At 37.7% G+C, this 27,151-nt stretch overlaps 1 protein-coding gene and 1 long non-coding RNA gene across 4 annotated transcripts; both read right to left on the reverse strand.

The window, feature by feature from the left end:
• Window positions 1-802: 802 nt before the first annotated feature.
• On the reverse strand, window positions 803-4,411 carry LOC112847358 (uncharacterized). Its single transcript, XR_003220869.1, has 3 exons — window positions 3,094-4,411; window positions 1,140-1,305; window positions 803-1,050 (listed from the first exon to the last, which is right to left on the reverse strand). It is a non-coding gene; the product is annotated as an uncharacterized LOC112847358 (long non-coding RNA).
• Window positions 4,412-5,267: 856 nt separating this feature from the next.
• ptpn11a (protein tyrosine phosphatase non-receptor type 11a) lies at window positions 5,268-26,163 on the reverse strand. Of its 3 annotated transcripts, none has more exons than XM_019360707.2 (16): window positions 25,652-26,163; window positions 24,074-24,196; window positions 20,303-20,497; window positions 19,749-19,941; window positions 18,952-19,071; window positions 18,697-18,810; window positions 16,941-17,037; window positions 16,750-16,829; window positions 16,381-16,542; window positions 14,792-14,923; window positions 14,407-14,561; window positions 14,261-14,328; window positions 12,618-12,769; window positions 12,421-12,539; window positions 12,228-12,334; window positions 5,268-8,723 (listed from the first exon to the last, which is right to left on the reverse strand). In XM_019360707.2, exons 1-15 carry the CDS (start codon window positions 25,663-25,665, stop codon window positions 12,265-12,267), a joined length of 1,794 nt encoding a protein of 597 aa, XP_019216252.1. In that variant the 5' UTR covers window positions 25,666-26,163; the 3' UTR covers window positions 5,268-8,723; window positions 12,228-12,264. The 3 variants fall into 3 exon arrangements, with proteins under 3 accessions (XP_019216252.1, XP_019216251.1, XP_005459690.1); XM_019360706.2 differs by having other exon boundaries at window positions 16,732-16,829; window positions 25,652-26,162; XM_005459633.3 differs by lacking the exon at window positions 5,268-8,723 and having other exon boundaries at window positions 12,146-12,334; window positions 16,732-16,829.
• Window positions 26,164-27,151: the final 988 nt, after the last annotated feature.

The raw sequence follows: 27,151 nt of genomic DNA on the forward strand, positions 1-27,151 counted from the left end.
TATTTTAATATATAACAGTATTTCATTATATACGACTTTTACATGAAGACTTTCTGTCAAGGCAATGGCTAAATGTAAAAATGCTGTAGGGGCAGAAATAACTAGAAGTATTTTTGGCTGCTCAGCTGTATGAAATGAAGAAAATAACAGTGTGAGCATGTCTCATCTGGTCACAACAGCATGCTCTGAAGCTGTCATCCTGGCCTGGGGTCAGTGAGATGTCAGAGAAGCGTCTGGGTGAGCAAAGACACCCAGGAGCAAGGAGACCAGGAACCCTTTAAACAGATTAGGAACTAGGTGATTTATTATTTAGGCTGTGTTTAATGAAGCACTTTTTAATTGTGTGTAATTTTACGCTAGACACTGCACTTCTTCTGAATCATCTGCACCACTGTGGAAGCAAAGGGCAACTTCCGGAGATGAAAAATTAAGCCTTACTGCAGTTTGTCTAGGTGTCAGTTGAGGCTGGATGCAAATGAGATTCAGTCCCTATAAACTTTTCATGTTAAAATGACAGGATATAAAAAGCATTTTTACGACATGGCATCAAACAAAATGTTAGCCTCTATGGATAGTTTCCTTTATATTATATTCCTCCAAGGCCAACAAGTTGGATCAACTTTTTTATAACTCATCCACCTGGATAATTGAGTTATGGGCATTACCATATTGACTGACAGATGTTCCAATCCTAGTCATCATCTAGGTCTCATCCACTACAATCATTGAACAAATTTAAATATTAGACAATGATAACACAACTAAACACAAAATGCAGTTTCTTATTCATGTTTCTTATGTGTTTATTATTTATGTCAAGGTGCGTGGCAAGAACGGGACCCAAATGCAGGACTTTCCAATCAAAGACAGTGCGTTTTATTTACAGTGAGACATGTAAACAATCGTGAAACAGCTTTCAAAGAAGTGGTTTCCGTGAACGTGCTCCCAACTCCTGCTCCGTGCTTGTGGTCCGTGGTGTGACAGGCAAAAAGCTCCAACACTTGATATTTACAAATGCTCCAATCCCATGACACACTCCTCTCCAAGTTTCTAACAAGACAAGGTGTAGAGATCAGTTTGGTGAACTCACAAAAACACACGCACAGAATATTTCCACTCAGAATTGGGACTTCACTAACTCAGTAACTGAACAATCCAGCATTGACTCAAGCTCAGTCAAACAGTTAAGTAGTAGCCACTTTGCGAAAGTGATCAGCAGCATCTGGAATCTAGATGGAAGACAGGCGTGGCTGGCTTCAGCGTGGATAAGACCTTCTGGCCTGATGACGCCCATAAACTGGCACACTGGAATACACACACACACATACACATAAAGGAGGATGCAGGGGACTGGGAGGGGAGCCAAAACAAAACACAAAGAAAAACATTCAAGCAAATCGACCGGTGGAGACTGCCAGACGATCACAATTTAGGAGGGAAAATCCAAACCTACATCATAAGTGTGAAAATACTGTAAAATGAATATTTTAGGGAAAGAGATTGAGAGATAGAGAGCTAAAACCCTTATGTAGCACTTATGTCACTGTAAGACACATATAAAAGTTACTAGACCAGTTCTAGGTTGCAGGAGTGGTGGAGCACAGCACAGTGAAGAGACCAGAACTGGAAAATTTTAAATGAAAAGCTGGCATCTTTAATAAAACAAAAAACATATAAAGTAAACAAAATCAGTGGAAGCTAAGTAGGTCACACTTAACTTTTCATAGTTCAAGATTTAGTTAACCCAACTTTGTTCCAAATTTTGCTGTCAAAAAAATATTTGGCATGATGTCTTCATTCAGACTGAATTCAAGTATTATTTCCTCCCTGTCTATTAGTGCCATCACATTGGATGAACTGGTGCAACTAAAACAAGTATGAGAGGGACTAAAGCTCTGTAGTTTAGATGACTCATCAGATTTGCCAGTAGCTCTTATGGTAAATGGACTGGTTCTTATATAGCGCTTTTCTACTCTAGCTGAGCACTCAAAGGCTACGTTCACACTGCAGGTCTTAATGCTCAATTCCGATTTTTTGAACAAATCCGATTTTTTTGTCTGCTTGTTCACACTACAAATAAAATGCAGCAGCAAACGCGCTCTAGTGTGAACCCTCAAAGCGACCCGCATGCGCAAAAGAAGATGTCACACACAACGCGCTCTGTTTAGACCCAGACCAAACAGAATTGTTTGACTGATGGCCCTTAATATAAAGACTTCGGACTTTACGTTTCCCAATTTTTGCTTTAAGTTATTTTGTTATTTACATAATAATGTAAATAACCTAAAAATTATCCTTATTGCTGTTTTAGAGAGGAGCGGTGCTTCAAAGGATAGTTGCAGATTTCTGTCAGAATCTACAGATTATACAGTACAAATAAAATGTTCACGTTGTCTTCCCAACAGTTTCACTAACATCTACACTGGATGGCCAGGAAGCGTTCGCGATGTCTTCTCGGGCGCTTCTCCGGCGCTGATAATTGGCGTCTGTCTTGTGTCAGTGACGTAAAAGACGGATTTAATGCGACATGACCGTTCAAACAGCAGTCGCTTTCTAAAACATCGGATATGTATCGGATTCAGTACCACATACGAAAGTGACCCAGATCGGATTTGAAAATATCGGATTTGTGCCGTTCACACTGTCATACCATGATCGGATATGGGTCGCATAGGGTCAAAAAAATCGGATTTGATGCGCTTTCGCCTGCAGTATGAACATAGCCAAAGCGCTTTAGTCGTTCATTCACCCAATCACACCCATTCATACATGCACTTTAAGTTTTTAGTGCTGTCTAACTAACATTCATACACATTCACACTCCGATGGATGCATTGGAGAGCAACCTGGGGTTAGTATCTTGCCCAAGGATATTTGGCATGCAGACTGGAGCAACCTAGGATCGAACCACCAACCTTCTGGTTGGTAGGTGACCTGTTCTATCACCTGAGGTACAGCCACCCCACCCTCTTACATTTAAAGCATTTAAAACAAAAGGCAGAAAAGCAACAATAAAAGTTAAAACCTCAAGATGTTTTCCAACATTTTGGGACATCATTTTAGAGACAACCTTAAATATTACTTATTACTTACCACTTTGTTCATTCTTGTTGATGGCTAACATGCAGCAGAGGATAATTTACACTTGGCACTGTTTTTATGGATCCTTAGTTCATTTTGCACCAATTTACAGTTAGCTCTACAATAGATGTGCCTGGTTCAACATCCAGTCCACAGCCATGACAAATGTCCAACGCAGTTCACAGAAGCAGTGCCAAAGTCTTAAAACTATTAAAGTCTTGAGAAAATAAGTTCTCCAAAAAAAGGCTTTGCAGTGTGAAGTGTTTCTTTGGTAGAGTGGGGCTCCTGCTGCTGCTCTCTTCCTCTGTAGCCTTTCTCGTCCCACCCGGTACAAACATCTTTAGAAACTGGCAGAGCTCCGACATGATACCTCTGCCCTCTGAGCTGTAGTTCGTGATTCTCCAGCGGTTTGTCATTTCACTATCTTCTGTGCGATAAATATAAAAGTTTTCTGCTGCTTTTTATTAACCAATCTTTCTTCACACAGTTAACTAAATAATTTGTGCATTACAGCTAAACTAAGCTTATTTTAACTGAGAATCAATTGCTAATGGGGCCACAGAAGAAATATTTGCAGGAGGATGTTGAACATATGTCATGACCCAAAATTCAAAAGATTCAATAAGTTGATCAGGGGTTAACAGAAATTTTGTGCAAAAAAAGTTGTGCAAAAAGTATTAAATCACCCTTCATTTCTTTATGTTTTGCTTCCAATGAGATAGACTGTTTTGACATTTTTTAAAATTGTCTAAAGTAATCTGCTCCTGTGACAGATTGGCGACCTGCCCTCCCATACTGTGATAGCTGGGATAGATGCTGAATTGAATACATACTTTTCAACAACTGTGAAATTGCTTTGTTATTTTGGTTGGTACTCCTCAGGTCAATATCACTCATTATTCTCACATTCCTGCTCTTATATTTGGCTTGTTTCTTACATTTCTTGTATTTTTGCACACTACTGTTACTTGTGAAGCTTGCACAGAAGAATCTCACTTACATGTGTTGTACCAGTGTACCAGTAATGTGATGTGACAATAAAAGTGATTTGATTTGACATTATTAACTTACATATTTTACTCATTCTTTGCAAACTAACACTTTGATGAACACTTGAAAATCTTTATTTTTTTGCTCATCTGCTGACATCTCTGCTCATCTTGCCACTCCGCAACTTTTACACTTCATCCATTATGTTTTCAAAATTGATGGTTCAATGGCTTTTATGACTAAGGTAAAATTTAAATTGTTTCCTCATACTTAATTTGCATTGCAGTTGCTTTCATGTCACAATCAATCTAGTTCAGTTTAGAACAGTCTTGTCCACAATACCAACCCTGGAGTTATCAGCAGCAAATCTGATGCTTCAACTGGAGTATGGAGCTAGCGTTGATGTTCACGCTTGATTACATAATTTCAACACATTTGGTAAACAGTGCAGTTATGTCTATTAATTTCATATGTAAAAAAAAAAGCAGTGAACTCTGGAGCAGAAAGTCTAGACAAAAAACTGTAGTTTCTCTAATGACTCCAAAACCTGTCCAGAGTGTTGATGAGGTGAAGAGAGCTCACAAGCCCGGAATCCCAGTTGGTCACAACCAATAGCAAAGACCAGGAAGATGAGAACAACAGCGTGCTGTATGAGAAACATGCAGGAAATTCTGCACCAGCGTCCAGATCCCCCACGTTGATTCAGAAAAAGTCAAGCAGCATGTATGTATTGAAGAATCCTAGATGATGGGATTCTTCGCAGCAATGCAGCAATGCAGCAAGAAATAATTTAACATGTTAATGCAGATTCACCTGTATTAGTGTCATCGTCAAGGCTAAAACCATTATGGTTCCAACATGTGATGTCCATGTGATATTTTAATTTCCAGCTGACGATTAAGTAACCATTTATGCAGGCACTGCAGTATTCTTGTGAACAAGAAGTGTCAGCACCAAGACAAAACCTCTACATCAACATTAGTATACGATTAAACGTCCAAACAGGAAACAAAACAAACTTTAACTTTTAAAGCAGCTTCCCCTTTTTTGCTTCTTACTTGGCCAACTCGAGTTTGACACTTTTCAGTGCTTAAATTTCATCAAGCATATCAATTTGGACTTTTAGTATCATTTTAGATTAATATTTCTCTCTTAAAAAAAAAAAAACAAAAAAAAACGACAAGACAAGACAATGACTTAATGAGGCATTTACCAGCCATTTATTGTTAATTAAGGAAGTTAACATGGTTAACTGCATTGAAAGTCATACAATAAACCTTTAAGCGTTGTGAGAGGTTCCTCCCCATGCCAGAGGAGGAAAGCTGTAGGAATATACATACAGTATATTTTATTGGCAAGTAGATATGTTTAAGTACATTCTCCTCTACCTGGAACTCATGTACAATTTAAAAAATAGATTTTGTTTGCATTGCAATCACCTTCTTTTTAAACTTTTTTTTTTGTTCAGGATGTTAAGGATGAAAGTATTCACATTTAAGTGTTATGGGTTCTTGAACGGCGGTGGAACTAAAGAGCACTGTTAAGTTGTTTTGTTTCTTTTTAATAGCAATCACATACACATAGGCATATGCATAGAAGGCAAGTCTATGCATCTAAATTGCTTACATGATAAATGGAAAGCAGTTTTATCATCTCAGGGAGAAAAAAAACAAAAAACAAAAAACAAAAAAAAAACAAAACAAAAAAACAAAAAACACACAAAGCCAAGAATGTAACTGAGAACAAGTATGGCCATCAGCAGCCACAATGTCACAGCACACACGCACGCACACGCACGCACGCACGCACGCACGCACACACAAAAACACTGTAAGCACACATTCCACAAAACATTAGGCATGTACAAAGTCAACCGTTCAACGATAAAAACTGCATACAGTACACCACACTACAGAAGATCTCAGTCAGATGATGGTGTTCACACGGGAGATGTTCCAAAGAACACTTGCTGTGGAGCAGCCACATATAAGCAGAGTCCTCCAATGAGAGGAAGCAGCTCCCGAAAACACTGATGTCATGATTTTTATTTTTTTTTTTTACTTTTTTTTTTTACTTTTTTTTAAATCACAGAAAGAAGCTGTTCAGTCCGAGATCAGTGGTTACAGAGAACTATCCACAAGGCAAGCCACTTCTTCCTTTTTCTCAAAAGGAGAGATTCTGAGTCAGCACTGTTACAGCAAGTTCAATCGCAAGACTGCAGTTTCTCAAGGCATAGTGATGGTAAGCAAATGTGCAGAAACTGACAATGCTTGACAAAATACTGAGGCCACATGTTTGAAAAGAGTGACTATCCTAATATTGAAGCTGATCGTGAAGATAAAGAAACAGTGACATTTAAGAAAATACATTTTCATTTCTTACTGTTAGCTGATAAGATTCCACTCTCATATCTGCACTTTGAAGATAAAGCTGGTGATTAGCCTAGCTTAGCATAAGGCTAGTCTGTATAAACACAGTCAAGAATCGCTTCCAGCATACGTTTCCTCATAAAACCATGGTGATGTTAGTCATCCTTTGAGCACTGCACTATAGATGGCAATTTCAATCAGTCAGTCCACTGCTTTGGTCCAGACTTAAATCATCTCAGTAACTAACAGATGAACAGCCATGAAATCTGGTGCAAATCTTGAATGCAAGGTACATTCAAGTTTCCCTGAGGATACTCATGTAGTGCCATTATGAGATCAAATTGGTGAATATCTACAAAAGTGATGACACCTTTAAAAACCCTTTCTTTATTCTGCATGTGATGCCAAATAGTAAATATTAGCAAGTTACATGATAACAATACAATTTTCATATACCAGGCTGGGCCTAAGGAGGACCTGATAGCTGCTCCATGCAGACTCTAGAATAAACATCACAAGTCACATAAAAGTGAACAAACCAAAAAGAATACCGGTCAATTTGAACCAGGTGTCTATTACTATTATCTGAGAATAAAGAGCACACAGACATTAGCAGATATAGAAAAAGTAACACAAGTACTTTTCATAAGTCCAATGTGTAACTTAAAATCAGCATGGTTTTATGGATTTGATAGAACTAAAGTATGTTTCTTTACAGATAATTTAGAATAGTGATGTCATTAAACATGTATACAAATACTACCAATCCGAATATTTGTTTTTATTGATTTACCTTTAAGTAGACTTAAGATAGCTGTTCCATCGTTTTCAGTCTCTATGCAAAACTAAGCTAAACAAATAGCTACTAGCTATAGCTTCATAGTTTACAGATGTGAGAGTGGGATCCATCGTATTATCTGGAGTAAATGATTTTTTCTCTCCAAAATGTCAAAGTATTCCAATAAAACTGTTCACTTTGATTGACACAAAAAAAGACCAGAAAATACTCTCCTATAAAACATGTGTACTCATGTGTGAATGTGTGTTTATGTGTATAAACTCCTGAATCCAACTGACCACAAACCATAACAATTAATCTACTACCAAAACTGATGTGTGATTACTTCTTAGAACAAACTTTTAAACTTAAGTACATGTGGTGTTCAAAATAGGCAATGGTATATAAAGGCATTTATCCTTAACAAGAAAAGAATAATAAAAAAGGGAAAATGCAGTTTAAAAAAAAAGAAGAAAGAAAAAAAAAGAGACATCTTTTTGGCAGCCATCAGCATATGGCAATGCCTGCAACTGACATACAGAGACTCCCCTGAAGTCCTAATATGTCAACATCCTGACTTTGCAACATAAGTGCATACCTTCAGGAAACTCCTCCCAAAAATCCAGATTAGATTATTCATAAATCCACCAGATGAATCAAGGCTTAACTGAAACTAATGCTGCCGATTCAAAGTGCAGCATTAAGGACATTCGGCTTGAGCTCCGGAATGATTAACCAACACTGTTAATCCTAATGAAAGCGTACTAAACTCGTGAACTAGGAGACAAAGAAGTTAATTACACTCCCAAGAACCTGAATTTTTGTTTCTCTTTGAGGTGTTTTTGCCACAGAAAAAATTAATTTGTGTAGTTACAAATCAACAGTAAAAACCACTGGAAGTTTTTCCCCACTTTTGTTGAGCCCAAAGATTGTATAACTAGGTGCAAAATGTGGATAAAATTATGTGTGGGTTTGGCACAGGCCTTTTTCAGTAAACTCTTCACTTCCATCTACAAACGATCAATTTCACTTTCCTTTGGTTAATTAAAAAAAAAAATACACAGAAGAATGAGAGATGAGCAAAGGTTAGCTAGGTTCTTTTCCCTCTGAGGAGGGTGCTCGCTGTTGGCAGCCCTTTTTGCAGTGAGATTTACAAAGCCTAAACCCAAACTGTGGTTTAGTAGTAGATTTAGCATGTTAGGCTTCTCTAAAGGCTCTTCTGACGATCACAGTGGTTTAGAATTCAACTAGAGGGAAAATGTTCACGTAAGAATAAGCAAGAACAGGAGGGCAACCCTAGTTTCTGGTCTCCCTCGTGTCTTTTGTGTGTGTGTGTGTGTGTGTGTGTGTGTGTGTGTGTGTGTGTGTGTGTGTGTGTGTGTGTGTGTGTGTGTGTGTGTGTGTGTGTGTGTTCTTGTTTTTCTTCCCCCATTGTTCCATATAATTACGGTCAAGTCTCAGGCGTCAAGGTGTGGCTGGCAAAAAAACTGTCAGGTATCAAGATCCTAAAAAGAAAGAAAAAAAAAAACTTGATTTAATTTGATTGTCTGTATTTAATACTGGTCTGTGTTAGATAGAGGTGGGGTGGAGGGTGGGGGGTGCAAGATGTTATTTATGCACTGAGGATTATTTACATGCATTGTGACAAACTGGCAATTTTCAGTTGTAGCATTTTGATATCAAACCAATCCTGAGGTGAAACATTGGATGACACTGCTTAAACATTGCTTCTTTCACTAGTCAGGGACAGATATATCAGTCAGTTAAACTAATTATTTGCATTTTAACCTTTAAATGACTGAAAGGGAACACTTAAACATTGAAAATGTACAACTTGTTACTGTTTCATGGGAAATGTGTAGGGATGGGTACCGGTATCCGGTGCCATTATGGCAACGGTTCTGACATAAACGGTAGTAACCAGACCGAAAAGCAGCGCACATTTCGGTGCTTTCCCCCCCCCCCTCCCCTCATGAGATGTCATACACTTTGGATTCTAGCCGATCATTTTACCTTTGTAAGGATAGTAGGCGGGCCCAGGTACGTACGTTCTTTTAGAGCAGAGCTACAGATTAAAAATGCCCAAGGCGAAGCGGTCAAAAGTCTTGCTGTACTTCACAGCAAAAGATGCAAACTCAGCAGCCTGCAACAAGTGCTTTAAGCCCCACGCCCCCGGTACCAGGAGCAAAAAGGAGGAGATCACGTTTAATCGGTTTTAACACGGGGTGAGAAATATAAGTCCAGAAATGTGTGGTATCCACAGAAACCTCTGAATCTCAGCTAAAATGTCATATAAACCATTTCTACAACCACCAAACTCAACGAAAACAAGCCATGATTAAACGAGCAAGTTTCACCACACTCTGACCAAAATTCACTGAATGAGCCGCAAAAGAAGACCACAAAAACACACAACGGCGCAAATGCGCTAAGACAGAAATTGGCTTACCCTCCAGACTTCCTCCGTTATTTTCGCCGGTAGCCACATGATTATCAGCAGTTACCACGCCTACCTAGCCGCATCAGAGCGGTTTTCCGTCAACAACCTCCATTTTAGACCCACCTATAGACACGTGACTGGACAGACGTCACATGCAGTAAATTTGGGCCCACGTGGGTTTTGGCCTTGGAATGTCTGATTGGCTGAAGTAACGTGAACGTGGCATTGTTACTGTGATTCTATTGGCTCAAACAATTAAAAAGAGGTGTCAATCATGCAAATTGACCAAAAGAAACCAAAGTTACAGCCCCTCAGAGTTTAAAGGGCCAGAGGCCAATTAAGCACTCCATGCGCAGAAAAGGCCCATCGCCATGTAAATGTGTGGTTAATTCTTCAAAAACATATTTTTTTTAAAAAGCATTTTTAGGCATGTTAATAAAATTAATTAATTTCTGCTCTTAAATACCTAAAAAAATTCAACTGGCATGGTGTCCAATTGTGTGCCAAAATTGGACATTTTTGTACAACGTCTGGATATTCATGTATTGACAGCGCTGTAATTTTTCACTGTTTCACTTTAAAACCATAAATCTTTGCAGAGATGATGTTTATATGTTGGTTACTGAATTTCTGTAATGAAATGTGAACTGAGGCATATTTTTAAAAGGGTTATATGCTAAAAAAAAATTTAAAAAATAGGCGAGGATAAAATCTACTTACTTTTTCTGTGTTCCAGTCTCAGTAACTTTGACACAGTAATATCTGCTTCAATATTTACACCTCTGATGAAATTTCACAAGTGTTAGCTTTATTTTGATACCAAGATTGTAAGCACAGAGTTTGTAATTGCAGAGAAATAATCAATTAAATTTGGGCATTGCATTTTTGAGCAGGAAGCTCAGAAACCCCTTTGGGGCTTAAGAGGTTAAGGTGATACTGTGCAAAGGAGGTAACACCTCAAATCTGATGAAAGACCTGGCGACGCATAGCGTTTTTTTAAAAGCCGAGATATACACAGTATTTGATAGCTTGCTGCAAGACCTCACACCGAGCACATCTACTGCGGGTGTGGTAAATCTCCATTAGAGAGTTAGCGTGGATCACCCCGTGCATGGGGCTGGACGGTTCTTATCATTTTGCAGAAAAAAAGAGACTGCTAAAAATAAAAACATAAGAGGTTTTTGGACAAAGTTTGTGTTCTCCATTCTTTAAGCACCGGTTTAAGCACTGTTTAAGCACCGGCACCGTTTCAAAAGTACCGATTTGGCACCGGTATCGGATAAAACCTAAACGATACCCATCCCTAGAAATGTGTAGGATCATTTATGCTTCAAGGAAATATTTATGTTTTGAACATTACATACTTTAATTCTATTGCAATTTTCCACTAATCACTGCATTGTAATCCCACTGACAGAAGTCACTTGAATGAATGATGAAAAATTTCTCCTACTGAAAACTGTCCTTCCAGGTAAAGTGAATGAATTTTCTGGGATTTTCTTACCTGGATTATTAAACCTGCATCAAGACTAAATTGTAATGTTGTAGTCTTGATGCAGTAGTGATTGGTTAACAGACTAGAACATGATTCAACATGATTACATGTGGTTTAACAACTGAACAACCAGAGCAGTGGGGGACACCATGAACAAACCTACAGCTTTCAGCGACATTTTGACAAAGCCTGTAGCCCAGTTATCCAAATGCCTTCATCTCTAGGACTGATCTCTGTGAGGACGAACAAGTTGTTAAGTTTTCAGAGGAAGGTGCAGGTTTCTAAACCAGAATGGAATAAAGATCTTGTGGGATGTCTTTGTGCATAAAATGATTTAAAAACATAGTTAAGAGCATTAGAACATTTAGGTACAGATAACAGAAACAGTGTAGGTATGAGAAACATAAATGACCTCACGTAATAACTTGATTGCTTGAGATTTAATGTACTAACAGTAGGTATGAAAAAATGCAGGAAAGAAAAAAAGAGTGCCACTTTTCATCTTCCAAATAAGGAAACGGGTCATAAGTCTTTAGCAGAAATGGTCAGAGCTGTTACATGAATATCTGAGGTGTGCTTACTTATTCACAATGTCTTGAATTAAGTGACAATAATAATAATAATAATAATAATAATAATAATAATAATAATAATAATAATAACAATAATAACAACAACAACAATAATAATATAATAATATTAGTAATAATATTGGAAAACATTTTTTTAATTATTATAATTTACATTTCCCTTCAGTAAATTTAACCTTCTTCTCAGGTACATATATAAACCAGAAAAGATTAAAAAGCAACATTTAATTTTTTTAGATAAGCTAAAACTGTAAAAGTTAATCAAAGCTACTTTTGTTGTTTTCTCCTTAATTAACAATAATTCTGTATTTAATGCTATAAAGACTGACCTTTATTGTTTTAACTACTGTAGGCAACTGTTTTTTTCTAATTCCTTCTCTTTGACAAGCAGAACTGGTTGTATTTTTGTTCTTTAGATCAACTTCCTCTCATTTAAAGCTACTGTATGTTGACAGTTCTCTTCGTATATTCTTCATGGATTTACCTGGAGCTGATAGAGCACTGGTATCAAAAGATGAATCTCATCTGAAGCTCTTCTGTTGCTGCATCAGCCCCACATTTTCATACACTCTGGAGCTGTCCTCCCTCATCCTGACAACAAATTCAAATCAACAAGAAACTGTCAATGCTTTCTTTACAAGGGTTTAAATGCCACAGGTCATTTCAGAGGCACTTACTCTGTGCAGGTGGGAGTAGGAATAGGAGTGCAAGGAGGCAGAGGGCTCTGCTCTCCTCCAGTCAGGTCAGACAAAGAGTACTTAATGTTGGTGTACTCACGTCCCTTAATCTTACTTTTCTGAGGAGGAGAAAGCAGACGAATGGTATAAGCGTGAGTAGAAGTGAGGTGAAAAATAAAAAACAAACTGCTGCGTACCTGCTCTTCTTCTATGCGCCTCTGCAATGTTTCTATGTAGTGCTGTACAGCCATGTAGATGAATCTGTATTGTGCCTCAGTCTGCACCATCCCAGAGCGCTGAGAACGAACCATCTGTATGGTCTTCGGCACATCAATGTCACAGTCCACTCCTGCACCAGGAAAAATAAATAAATAATTTAACAAATTTTACTTCATGCATTTTGCATAGTCAAAAATAGAATCCAGACTGCAGTCCAGATTTTGTCGCAAACAACATTCTTTATAGAGTTTATAAGTCAGGGAAACCAAATATGCTCATTTTTGTTGATGACAATGTAATAGCGTAATCTTCAAACAGCTGGTCAATTTGTCAAGAGAACCTGCAAAAGCGCTTCAACGTTTTTGGAGATATGAGACATAACAGTCATCTCACCTCTCAAGGTATCAGCTGACCAGGCACTCACGACATCCAGGCACACTGGTTTCAAAAACCCTGCCTTCAACTCTCAATGAATGATAGTCACATATAATTCACTCAACATCATCTGCTTGATATCAGCTGTATTAGCGTTTTATTTGTTTTCAAGCAAATCAGTTTAACTGCAATTATAGTCAGGCTTCATAGCTGGACAGTTTTAGTGAAAATCAATTTTTCACTGCAGCGCTGTCAGTATATTTTGAACTGAATCGTTCACTCGTCTTTATATGCTGATGTTCAGATGTGTTGTACTTGTTTATAACGGGCTATTTTCAATAAAAACTAACATTAGTGAGAGCATTTTAACCCAGAGCAGAAACATTTGGACCAGAAATGATCAAATTATATCTTTTTAATGGAACAATTGTTAACATATTCACTTGGCAAGCAAAAGGGGAGATACAAATCCCCTGTGGGGTTGCAACAGGAAGGTTCATCTAGCATAAAACTCTGCTAATATCAAATATGAGGAGCTACCTGCTGTGGCAACCCTTTGTGACAAGGGAGAAACAAAGCTTAGATTATTTATTCTAAACACCAGTTGTCTCTTATAGGTTTTTGAAGTCTAGTAGAATAAAAAAAAAACAACAAAAAAAAAAAACATGTAATCTGTGTGTTTTTTTCTTGTATAAGCAGTGAGTTATGTAGACGTGTATAAGACATCATCCTCACACATCTGGACTGTTCGTTCCAAGTACTGGCAAGGAACTGGCAAGTATGCAAGTACAAATTGTGTAGTTGGTATTAAGAAACAACCAATGAAAGAACTGGCCCCAGGCCAAAGCAAGTTCTGACTAGATCAGCATTAGCCCTAGCCCCTGACTGTGACAGAGGTTAAGGTTGACAGACAAAATAAATTCATGATACAGTGCAGGACAGGTACCATTAAATTAAATACAAAGTTAATTAAATTGTGAAATAATTAAATATGTTTTTAAATATATATCTGTCCTCACAGTCATACAGAAAATGCTCAGACTCAGGGCAGACATTAATATGTATGCAGTCTGGAACAAAATCAATTTTGGAAAGAAGGAAAGAAGGAAGAAAAGAAGGAAAGAAGGAAGGAAAGAAGGAAAGAAAGAAAGAGAAATACATTTACAGACTAAGAAAATATGCAGAAGAAAATATGGAGAATTGTGAGCTTGGTGCTACAGTTGCACCAGTGTGCATGTGTACTCACCTTTTTCTCTGATCACATCTATTAGGATGTCAATCACTATAAAGGTTCCTGTCCGCCCAATCCCTGCACTGAGAAACAAGAGTTTGAATAAACATATCTCCTTCATTATCAATGATAAAGTGTTCTGTGTGTGGAACTTGTGGTACCTGCAATGTACCGTTATTGGCCCAGCATCCAATATGCTCTCCTGTTTCAGGTTGACCTCCTCTAAGAAGTCTAGTACACCGCCTGGGTCAGTGGGGACTCCATGATCTGGCCAGGCCCTAAAGTGGTACTGCCAAACTGTACGTTCTGTGTTGCCCTGAAAAACAAAAACAAAAACAAAAACAAAAACAAACAAAAAAAAAAAAAACACAAAGTGCATAATCAAAGGGGTTCGTGGGATTTGAACAGATTTTAAATTGACAGTCATCTTTAGTAATTTTTGGCATTTATTGCAGTGAACTTCAATGATGGATAACTACAATTTTTTTTCAAAGAATCTTCATGTTAGATTTGCACAGTATATTTTCATACAAACAAACAACTTACCTGTCCAACTTTGGAAAGTTTCAGTTCTCTTAAGATGTAGTCATGTGCAGACGTCTCTCTGACATTGCGAACACGCATAGCCCCATACTCCTTCAGCGCTGACACGTCTGGCCAGTATTTCACACATTTACTCTGTTGAAACACAATCACATAGTTACACATTACATATTCATCAGTAGTAGTAGTACCTACAGTTAAACATATTTAGACACAATGTGTTTGTGTAAAAACAAAGTGTCATAGCATTAACAATTTGTATTACATTACACAACTTTATCACTTCTAAACCCCAATTCTTTCATCCATGTACTCCCATTGTTTCCTTCACAAAAGTTACCTTCTCATACCTTCCTGTATTGGAACAAAGTATATATAGAGATTTTCGAATTATACGTGAGGCTAGTCCAAGCTGTCTTAAACATGAAGAGATATACACAGAAAATTTGGATATTTGAGTCAAAATATTCTTGAGGAAAGCGGACAGAATGCCTGTCACATTTTCATTTTGCCGTTGTAGACTGATTACTTAATAGTTAACAATAGGTTAATTACGAACTAAAGGAATCAAGTGTTTTGATGTCCCAGTGGATTTTTGCACTAATGCTATAATATATTAATTGAAATTTTACAACAAATATATATGCAATGAAATTTCACATACTAGAAGCTAATATTGCCTAAGATAGCTAGTTATCAGGAAGTCGACTATTTTTGTTAGTTTTGTTTTTTACTTTTTCCATACTATATCTTTTACTTTGAACTTTTGTATAACATTTTGAAGTTTTGTAGTTTTTCTTTTTGTATTTGTACATTTTTCTTATTGTGCTTCTAATTGTATTATACTCAACCTTTTGCATGGCATCCTATTCTGTTGTTCCCTTTGGTGCATCTTTATTTTATTTTGTTTACTGTGCTCTATATTCTAATTTAATATTTAATTTATTGAATCATTTTACTGTCAAGATATTTTCTCATGGGTTGTGTATGATGTTTTGGCTGCTGTAAAAGGATTTTCCAACCTTTGGGATGACATCTATCTTGTTTTATCTTAAACACGTCAGGAGCATTGATAGTGTCTCACAGAAGTTCTTTACCTTTGGTTTTTTTGGGTTGGTTGGTTTGTTTTTTTAAAAGACACTGGGAACTTTTAAGAATATTTTTTAAACATGCAGGGTTAAAGCTGTGATCAATGCATTTCAGCTTGAACCATGATAAACCTGTCATTCAGTTTTGGTGCTTAAACTTCACCAAACAGCTAACAAGAGTGAGACAGGAGATAAACCTAAATATCATGTTGAACTTTACAATAGTTACTTCAAATAACGTTTAAAGGTGGTTTCAAACTGTTAACAAATTAGTAAACATTACTAATTAACTTATTTTTATTTAATAAAATACTAACTCAAGCTTAATGACCTAAGAGTTTAGAATTTGTTACAAATGGCATTTATCCCTAGCAATCAACCATATTGTCTGCTTAGATGAATTATTTTAAGAATTTGAGCAGCACACAAAAACTACACATCTTGAAAATAGTATCTTAACCTTTAAGGTAGAATTGCAGTTCCGTGCTCAGTCGCTTTGCTTACCTTCCCTCTTTCTACCTCTTTGGTGGTCATGACGATGACTCGAGAGTCCTCCTGAAAAACCATCCTCCAGAAGTCACTGATGGTGTTATGTAGACAGCCCTGAGTGGCAATGTAGCTCTTCTTCACCTTGGTGCCTTGATTACACTTTGAGTCCAAATCCGGCTGCGTAAACACACATAAGCATGACACAGTCAGCAACTGAGAAATACAGCAAACAAGAACACAAACTGACTGACCACACAGGCTGATGAATAGCGGAGTGAGTGAAATTTAACATACAAAGCCATCTACATACTATCACATACATACGCAGTGTGTGCAATGTGTGTCCCAAAGATGACATGAGTTTACCATGACAGTGGATACTACCATGATGATATTGGCGTTGATATAGTCAGAGCCTGGCTCATCTGGGTCCCCGTCTTTCAGCACCACGCGTGTGTGGTCGACTGGAAATGGAAATAAACTCAGTAGTTAGTTGCCTCAAAAATCCCTTCAGGAGGTCCCCGAGCAGTTAAAACTGGAGGGTTTTTATAGACAAAAATGAGTGACTTTCTTACAAGGCAGAATGTTCTTGTATCGGTTCTTGTTTTTGTTCTCTGGTCTCTGGCCCTCTTTGCGACTGTAGAGCAACTTGCACTCTTGTTGCTGTAAGGTCTGAATAGGAAAAACAGAGGAGAGTCACATCTTAAAATGCCATTTCCAACCAAGACTTCTAAAATATTTAATCACACTTTGTCCAGAGATTAATTCAAAACCGATTAACCCTTTTAAGCCACTGAAAACATACTAAAGTTGACTTTGCTTGAAATTACCACAAACCTGAGAATGTACAATTCCACATCAACGTATTTAACAAAGACTTAAGCACATTTACAGTTTATCTGCAAAATCATCCTGGTTTGTGGAAGACATTTTACAAATGCAGCCACCTAAATTATTATCAAGATACACTCACTGAGCACTTTATTAAGTGCATTGCTCGTTCTGGGTTGGACTTTTTTGATTTTAGAATTGTCTCAATGCTTTTCTGACACCAACTCGACAATGTACTGGAAACATTTGTCAGAGATTTTTGGTATATTGCTGCTGTAACTCATCTGAGGTGTAATGGGTTATACTCTTCTGCATACCTTGGTTGTTACAAGTAGTTATTGGAGTAATATTTGCCTAAACTCAAAGCAAGCCAATTTCATCTAACCTCTGACATCAAACCATTTTCATCCAGAGAACCACTGCTTTCTGGATATTTTTTATATTTTGGACCATTCTCTAAAACCTCTAGAGATGGTTGTGTGGGGAAAATAACCCAGTAAATGAGCAGTTTCTGAAATACTCTGACATCAACAATCACGCCACGTTATGTTAGGTGTCAAGTTATTTGCTAGCCTTAGCAGGCAAGCTGAAGTTAGCCGACACTAGGCATTTTTGTTGAATGAAGCCTTGCGAACGCAGGATTTGGCCTTCAGGAGAAAATTTTTGTCAACATTAACAGGAAATTCAATACATAGCAAGACTCAAACCCTTAACCTATCGTTCTTCTGGTTAATGTTAGTGAATACAACTATTGCTGATGCAGAAATCGTATATAAACAAATACTATCTTGAGTAGAAAAGGTCAGCTAATTCCAAAGTCTGCCATTTTCAAATTACTTTATTAGCTTACATTACTGGATGTTGCCAGTACAGGCATGAGGTTGCAACTAACTGCAGTTTGCTTGCTAACATTATTCCTCCTGAAATCATGTACGGTAGGTAGAAAAGCTAACTGGCTAGCTTGCCAAATTATTTCACTGGCTACTGTGATCCATGACACTAATTTACAGTTAATGTCCAACACTATTAATTTTAGTCAGCTGTCAATTTTATAACTAGGGTTCCACGGTGATCCTTATCACAATTATTTTGTTAAATATTAAGATCACAATTACTTATGATTATTCATTGATTATAGTGACAAAAAAATGTCATGTAAAAAGAACCCGGTTTTCACTAACTTCACCTAATTTATGGTTATAAATTTATCTTTGCAGACAAATAATGAAGTCTTTCACTTCATTCACTGTAACTCCATGTCTAAGTATGAGGTTTCACAATGGCATAAAAGTGAGACAGAAGCTATGTCCATATTTTAAACTGTCTGCACATACAATAGATATGCATGAAAGCATGAGCAACAGGAGGCAGTTCACTTCACATCCATGGGTTTTTTTTCTTGTGTAATAAAGTTATGAATATTTACTTTCATTTTTAAAGATGTCGATAATACAAAAGTACATGAATAATAAAAATGAACACAAATGCAGGACCACTCACCTCAAATTCTTCCCAGAATCCCTGTTTGACCTTGTCTGTTGCCTCCGCTAGTTTGCTAAGCTCCCTAACTCGACTCTCAATCTCTGCTGCGTTAATACGGGTAGTGTTCAGAGGCTGCAAAGGCCAACAGTCAGAAGAGAAACAAATCAGGGAATGTTTCCAATGTTTCTCTTCCTTTGCAAATGAACAGATTCTGAGGCAGGTTATATAGGCACGAATGCTTGGGAACACATAGCTACAGGAGATGGGTCAAACCTGTTTAAGCTGAAGCACAGTGCCCAGAGTTTCAACCATAGGGTTCTTCTTGTAGTGCTCTACCAAGTCTGTGAGAGAGTCAAACTTCTCCCCTCCACCCACATCATACTTCAGGTCATGCTGAGCAAAAAGACACAGGTACATCAGCAATATAATTAAAAACAGACTGGCCTCATGTTATCAGAATCAAGATACAGATGTCTTTTGTATACAACCAATTCATATCTATGTATACAGTCTTCAAGACCTAGGTAAAATTTTACAAGGTATGTTAATTGACTGAATATCTTGTCTTAAAATATGACAAAAGATATTGTTGCTTTCAGTAATGTGCAAAAACTCTATTTTATAGAAAATGAGTTACTGCAACACAACTTCTAGCTTATCCACCTTGGGTAACAGCAGCTATACCACTGGGTATTATTAAAAAGGATTTTTCTAAGACAGCATTCTGCTTCTGAACTTGAAATTTTCATTAATCCATGTCATGATTTTGAAGAGGCAACTAAGTAATACTCTGTAATGCCACAACAGCAGTCTGGCCTGTTAACCAGCCAAAAGTTAAGAATTATTAAGGGCCAGGGCTAGCTGGTTAGCAAGGCTTTAAAAAAAATAAATGGTCAGCTAATAAATCTGTTACCCTTGGAAAGATGAAAAAGGTTAAACTAAATCTCTAAATGTACTTGGGTGGCTGCTGGTATACCTGCATGCTACATGGTGCACAGAATTCAGACACACTAAGAGGCAGAGTTTAGGTGTGGAAAACAGATGGAGTGTGTACAAAATCTGGATCTTACCTGGCAGCGGATCATGACATGAGTGACTTTAGGTTTACTGTCACTGCTGTCTGTTTTGTCATCTCCAGTACGGACCGATAGAACAAAATCTCCCGGATGGCTCTGGCTCTCCCTCACCAGGAAACTGCCATTCTTGCCTTTCTCAGTGAGCAACTTCTCAGCCTCCCTGCCCGACAGGTGTCCGTGGAACCATCTGCAATGCGAAAATATGAAGCTAGTAGAATATATCACGTAACAGAAATGTGCTTCCATATTACGTAAACTGCAAGATATGCCCTAGTTCACTTGAAGTAAGCACAACTTATCACAAATAAAAGACATAACATTAAAATCTGAAGCTTATAGTTCTTACTTACTGTGTAAGTGTGAATTGAATTGGCAACTATAGTGTTATCAAATAGTTTAAAAAACAACACCTGTGTCCAAAATGGTCCTATGTAAATTTAATATACAAAGTGTTCAGAAATTATCGACAAATAATTTGGAGTTTTTTTGTTTTGTTTTTTAGAACTTTTCTGCCACAAAAAAAATATTACATGAACATTAACACTTACCTCTCTGAGGTGGGATCTGCACAGTTGAGTGGATACTTGAGCTCAATAACGTCACCATTTTTCTCTTTCAGCTGTCCATGATGTTCCATGTAATACTGCACCAGCTCTGCAAGTGTGGCAAACTTCTCCCCGCCATAAAGGTCGTAGTAATCTCCTGTGTTCTGGATCTTAATATGGGTGACTGCTCCATTTCGCCTGCAGAACAGCACAAACATTTATGTTACTATCACATGTAAGATCGTCAACATCATCAGGTTACAAATGTAGGAACATCTGGCCTATGATCCATTTTTTCCTCATATTTTGAGCTCAGATACGAGCTAAACAGCCAAAATATTATGAAGTCATAAAATTTGCAGAATTTTTCAGCGTATTTTTCTCTAATTATTTTAGTTCTACCACTGTGTAGTGTCCATTTTTGTACACATAAAACTGGTCTGTTTTTCACTCTTCACTGCCCTCTTCTGTCTTCAATTATATGACTGAATATTTTATTTTAAAAAATAGTTTTAATAATCAGTTTTGGGGTAAAGGTTAGGGAGGGTTAAAAAATAAAATAAAAATTATCACCATCAGCTCCAGTTATGCAAAAAGAAAAATAATACTAATAATAGAGCAACTTGGACATTTGGCATGCAGACTGGAACAACCAGGGATCTAACCACCAACCTTCCAATTCTCCTAAGCTGCATCCACAGGAGCCCTTGTTAAATTGAGAACTGAAACAGAGACTCTCTCCACTTAAAAACAGGCTTAAAAATGTCCATCCATCCATCCATCCATCCATCCATTCGCTTCCGCTTATCCTTTCCAGGGTCGCGGGGGACGCTGGAGCCTATCCCAGCTGTCATAGGACGAGAGGCGGGGTACACCCTGGACAGGTCGCCAGTCTGTCGCAGGGCTTAAAAATGTCCTTTTTGATAAAGCTTATAGTTACAGCTTGATCAAGTGACCCAGAGTTATGCCGCAACAAGCTGCTGGGGGACTTCCATGACGCACTCAGCACCTTACTCATCACTGACCACGACTGCATTCAAATCATTACTAATTATTAAACTCTTAATCTTTCTCCCATAGTGTGTCTTTTGTCTTGTCTCCCTCCGCACTCTTCTCTTCCCCCCTCACTCACACCTGATCGTGGCAGGTGGATGTTTTCACCATACAATATAAAATGCCTTGAGGTAAGTGTTCTTGTGAATTGGCACTAGATAAATGAAATTGAATTCATTTAATTTAATTTTACTTGAATTAAATTTTTAAAAAATAACTTATAAACAGAAGACGATTACATTGCAAAACAGGATATAAACTGTCTTAGCTCTTGAATCACAGAAGTTACATTAAGCTGTAACTTGATAACAAACAGGATGAACCTACAAATGACAGTGTCGTGAGTGTCAGCTTTAAGAGGAGATGGCATCATGAAAGTACAGAAAGCTATAGGCAATCACTCTGACCATGATTAATCCCCAAGATTAAGATGTTCACAATATTTCTCACTTGTGAAAATTAGTTCTCTTGATCTGACAAAACAAGATTTTATGACATTTTCCAGATGAAGTAATTCATTGGATCTCAATCAATCAGGACATTAGGTGATAATGAAAATATTTGGTACTCTGTGCCTCCAGCTTTCGTCTTTCAAACAGAACACAAAATTTTATACTGTCACCAACTTTAGGAAACTGTTACAGGCACAACATTACATTAAATGAACTGAAACAACCCTTAGGTTTGTTTCTGTTCCAGCCCTTCTGATGCAGAGTGAGAAATGATACAAAATTAGCAAAGTGATAATCAGTTTAACACTGTGTAACATGCACCACTAACACCACTGGGTATCATTTCTATTTGCATATGTTTTTTGGTGATACAAACCAGACTAACTGTTGAGTCATTATAGGTGACTGCCATCAACACAGAAAATAGAAAAAAGGAGAACTTGTGGCAGATATGCAGCTCAATTGCTGTCAGCGACTTACAGTTAAAAAAAAAAAAAAAAAAAAAAAAAAAAAAAGACACGCTGGTTTAAACTAACGTCCTTGTGGAAATGTCAGTTTCCACACAAGAAGCATGATTTGTTTTGTTTCCATAGGAAGTAAATATGGTGCAAGATGAGAGACCGTACAGATGAAATATGTGGCTGTTCCAAAAATAACACTGGCTACATCAGCCAAACTGACTTAATGATACTTTATCTTGAAATAGAATTTATGACTTGACAGGCCTCAAGATAAAACTACAAAGTTGTTTGTTTTTTCTGCATCAGCAAACACTGGTCTTGCCTTCTTCAGATAATACTGCATTTCTCACTATCGTCCAAAATTGTAAAGGAAAGACAACAATTTAATAGTCCAATTATGCTGCAAGGGACAGAACATAAAGAACTAATACAGACATATTGTGTCATGTTATTACTTAAACAATTCCCTCTTCACACACCGAGCAGACCAAGCAAAGCTATTACTCTTTTCCAGTCATGTTTGTGTCCACCTGATAAATATAAGTCTAATATTTACTCTCAGGCTTGCTCTGCACCAACTCCTAAGTGAACCATCTGGCCATTAAGCTGCTAGATGTAGATGTGCTAGTTTCCAACTTTGCCTGCTTGTTAGTTTAGTGCTGGGTAGCTAATGTGCTGCAGGGGTTTATCTGTGCTTGTTCGCTCAAAACACCTGCCTGCTGTTCCTGGAAACGAATCTGATGAGAGCAGAGAGTGGAAAACAAAGACAATGATACTAAACAGACTAAAACATCCTGCAGAACTGAGGGATTATTCTCTGTAGATTTATCAAAACCTAATTCAAGTTCCACAGTCTTTTGACTCACTGTTACTGCCAAAATACTGATTAGTCCAACTTAATGAGGTGTGGTTCTACTTGAAAGCAAAGTAGGTAGGATCATTTTAATATTCACTTACACTGCTGTGGTGAAACTACACTGTCCTGAAGATGGACTACAAAAAGTGTGTCTTAAATGTTGCTTTATGCAGATCATAAAATAGGAGAATCCAGTAAAAAATATCACTCTTGCAAAATTTGGAGTTTACATATATTATCTCATTTTTTAAAGTGAAATTAAATGATTTGTTGCTCATTCAATCCATTTATATTTTCTCTTCCAGCTGAAGGGATAATGCTGTATAACTCCTGTCTGTTTAAAGGCCTTCAGCATCTGTGACCAAGCCCAAAAAAAAATAAAAAAAATAAAAAAATGGAAAAACCTAAGGCTGGCAATACTGAAAAGTCCAACCATTCAAAATTTACTTTGATCACCTTAACAGAAACTCAGTCTTTGTCAAGTTGATTTGTAAAAAATTTTTATAAAGTGCAAAAGCAGATTTTATTAAAACAGCGGAACAATCACAGTTCATCCATTGCTTCCTGTATTGTAATGGTTTTTAAAACTCTTATGCACACCACAGGGATAGCCAAAATATCAAAGCAAACCTCTGTAAAGTTGACTCTGACAGTCAACTTTGTATGTTCCTTGTTTCCTTACTTGTTTCATGAGCAAGAATGTACTGTTTTATTTTTATTTTAATCTAACTTGTAAAAGGGTAATGCAAAACAATTCTTCTGCTGTAAAGTCAAAGAAAGGCATCCAGATCATTGAAAGAAAAGAAAAAAAAACATTGGATCAGGAGACAGATTATTCAATGTCCAAATGTTTGCTCCAGTAACACTGTTTAGTTTTCACAATCCCCACAGTACACTAGGGATGCACCTCTGGAGTATGGTGCTTTGTACAAACGTGTGTAATTTCACTTACCGTACTGAGAGCGTGAAGTCTCCTGGATTGCTTTTACTGGGTCTGGCTAAAAAGCTCCCGTCCACTCCACGAGTCAGCAGAAGGTTTTCAGCCTCCACACCTGTGATGTTGGGGTGAAACCACCTGAAAGAGGACAAGTAAAATAACAATTTAGACTTACTGTTAAGTACATGCATTTAATTTTTACTCATTATAAAGTGCATTGTGTGAACTTTTTGCCAAAAATCCATACATTGCACAACAACAACATGACATAATAAACTCAGAGTTGATGGTCAGTTATAGTACTAAGAGGTGCCCAAAATTATGAATTAACTGCTTAAAACTTGATTATTTGCAATTTTCAATCCACTATTCAGAGAAAGTATTATCAAAGTTCTTCTAAAAGTTTGTAGTTACATCTCCAGTCACTTATCTGGGCATTTTGAAGTAATACTCAAGTTTAATTTGAATGGTCACCTGGACATGAAAGCTGAATCTGATTAAAACAGCTTAAATGTGTCAATGACTTACACAATAATGAGGATTTCAAAAGGCCACTGGGGAAGTTATTCCTATCACCATCCTTGCTGTTAAAAATGTCTTGCCTAGATTTTAATAAACGATTCCTTTGAGAGTCTTGTCTCTCTCTTACAATGTTTCTGGTATTATTGCACAGGGTGCTTGCTGACATCGAGACTGATTTGGAGCCAAAGGTATAAAAGAGCCACACTGTCTTTGTCTTTCTTCACTTCCTCTCTATCCAACTCTGTATATTCCAGTAAAGACATTCGGAGGCTGACTGCGCTCTTTCTACAAGTTGCCACCCGGCACTCCCCCGAAAAGACTGCCTGCCTGTTTCACTCATGCGTCCATTGTGGTCATCTCCTGCCTCTGCCTCCCTGTGAATATGATCTTCATCTTTTCCCTCTCGTCTGTACAAGAAGTCTGTGGTCTGTGCACCATCTATGTGAAATATCTTTATTCCACTCGCTAACGATGACTTTTTAACGCGTTACATTTATAATCTAAGGAATTTAATTTACTTAAAATGTTGAAACTGCTATGACTTCTGCCTACTCTGCACATATCTATAACGTGAAAGCACTTCATTTCCGTTTTTCTGATGCACTCCTGCTGTTTTCCCGTTTTCTCGTTAAAATGACTCGTTAATTTTTGTATCAATATGGGGTGTCTTATGTTCAGTTATTTGTAAATACAGCTGGTTTGACTTGGACAGCAGCTCAAAGCATAACAAATCAATCCAGTAAGATGCATCTGTTAACAGCAGCTGTAGCAGGGTTAGTTAACTTTAACTGTACCTATTAGTAACTACAGTTTGTGGACAGCTTAGCTTTGTATGTTCTGTACCAATGTTACAGCGCTGTTTACTTAACAATTTAAGACTGCTTTAAGTTGCCGGTGTAACGCTAAATGAAGCAGCCCTACACCACCTATTTCTGTTTATTTCCAGAAACGTCGGAACTCTCATTGACCGTCTACCGACATACCAAGATCCAAACAGCTGAGTTCACTTAAAGTTAGCAGACTCAGCTAGCATTATCAGCAGACATTGTTTTCCAGACAGCCCCCGCTTACCTCCGAGATGTCATTTTTTTCGTTCCTCACTTCCTCGCTGGCAGTTAGCAGTAGCTTTAATTAGCTGGCTAACGTTTCCCACCGTTAAAGCTTCAGTTACAGTATAAAGTGCTTCATTGGTTCACATCCGGTCAAAACGGGCACCTAAATCTAGTTAAGCATCGACACAAATTTTTTTGATAGCGCCCGTTACAAAAAAATGTCTCTAGGCCTCGGCCCCGGAGACTTCACAGCAAGTCGATTATTGGACGTCACCAAACCTGCGACAAAACAGAGGGTGTAATGGATTTTTTCACCCTCGGCGGCCGTTTCTCGTGGTCGCTTTAACCCGCTTAAATAAAAGCTACAGATCTCGGTCCGTCCGGTAAACGGCGTCAGATAAATTAAAGAGCCAGATCACTTTCACTCAGCGCATGCTCGTTAAAAGGTTTTTTTACGATACAGCGGCGAAAGCGGCAAACGACGAAGAACGTCTGCGAAGGCTTCTCGAACAGTTCGTTGACTGTCTGTGCTCACGGCAAAGCGAAACTTAATCGCAGCTCTAAGCCCTAACGGGAGATAAATTACATTTCATATGTTATTTGTGACGTAATTAGATGCGCAACCATTTTTAAAATGATATTATGAAACTTTCGTAATGTTTTGTTGTGGCGACTCGGGTTATTAGAAACGCGTAAAAATAAATACAGATAAAATTAGTATACATTAACAAATTTTTTCTGTTTGAACATTTTACATGCAATCTTTGAGCTATCCAATATTTGTCATTTGCTTTGTAAGCAAAAACATATAAAATATTTCACATAAAACAGAGACTACCTTAGGAGAAAGTCAAGTGGTGATGTAAGTAACTTTATCACTGAAGCATTGTACTCTTTTCCCCAAAATAGTACATCCATAAGACTGGTGAACATGCATCTTCCTTTTAAATCATTTTATTTATATTTGATCCAACAAATATAAATATTTGGAGAAACCTATTAAAACCTTGGCCAACATTCAAGTCATGATGGATGAGATTTCAACCTGGCAAACAGGGTGCTGGTGTAAACTGCTAATATTGGCCAAAGACAAAGGAAAAGAAGAGGAGGAGGGTGTGTTAGGAGGCAATGAGAGAGTAGGAAAGACAGAAGTCTGGGGGTTAAAGTTGGCAGTATAAATATACTGTGGTAGATATATTGTTTATGCAGGAGACCAGATGGAAGGGAAGCAAGGCCAGGAGTATTGGAGGGGGATTCAAGCTGCTCTACCATGGTGTAGATAGAAACAGGAGTGGAGTAGGGGTAAGGAAGAGTATGTGAACAGTGTTGTGGAGGTGAAAAGTGTCAGGCAGGAACATGAGTCCGAAGCTGGAAATCGAATGGTCGATGTTGAATGTTGTCAGTGCGCATGCCACACAGGCTGGATGTCAATTAGAAGAGAAAGACAAATTCTGGAGTAAGTTGAGTAAGTCAGATGAAGCAATAATGTCCCCAGGGGGGACATTATTGTGATTGGTGC

Source organism: Oreochromis niloticus, linkage group LG7 (assembly GCF_001858045.2).
Source record: "Oreochromis niloticus isolate F11D_XX linkage group LG7, O_niloticus_UMD_NMBU, whole genome shotgun sequence".
Classification (NCBI taxonomy): Eukaryota; Metazoa; Chordata; class Actinopteri; order Cichliformes; family Cichlidae; genus Oreochromis; species Oreochromis niloticus.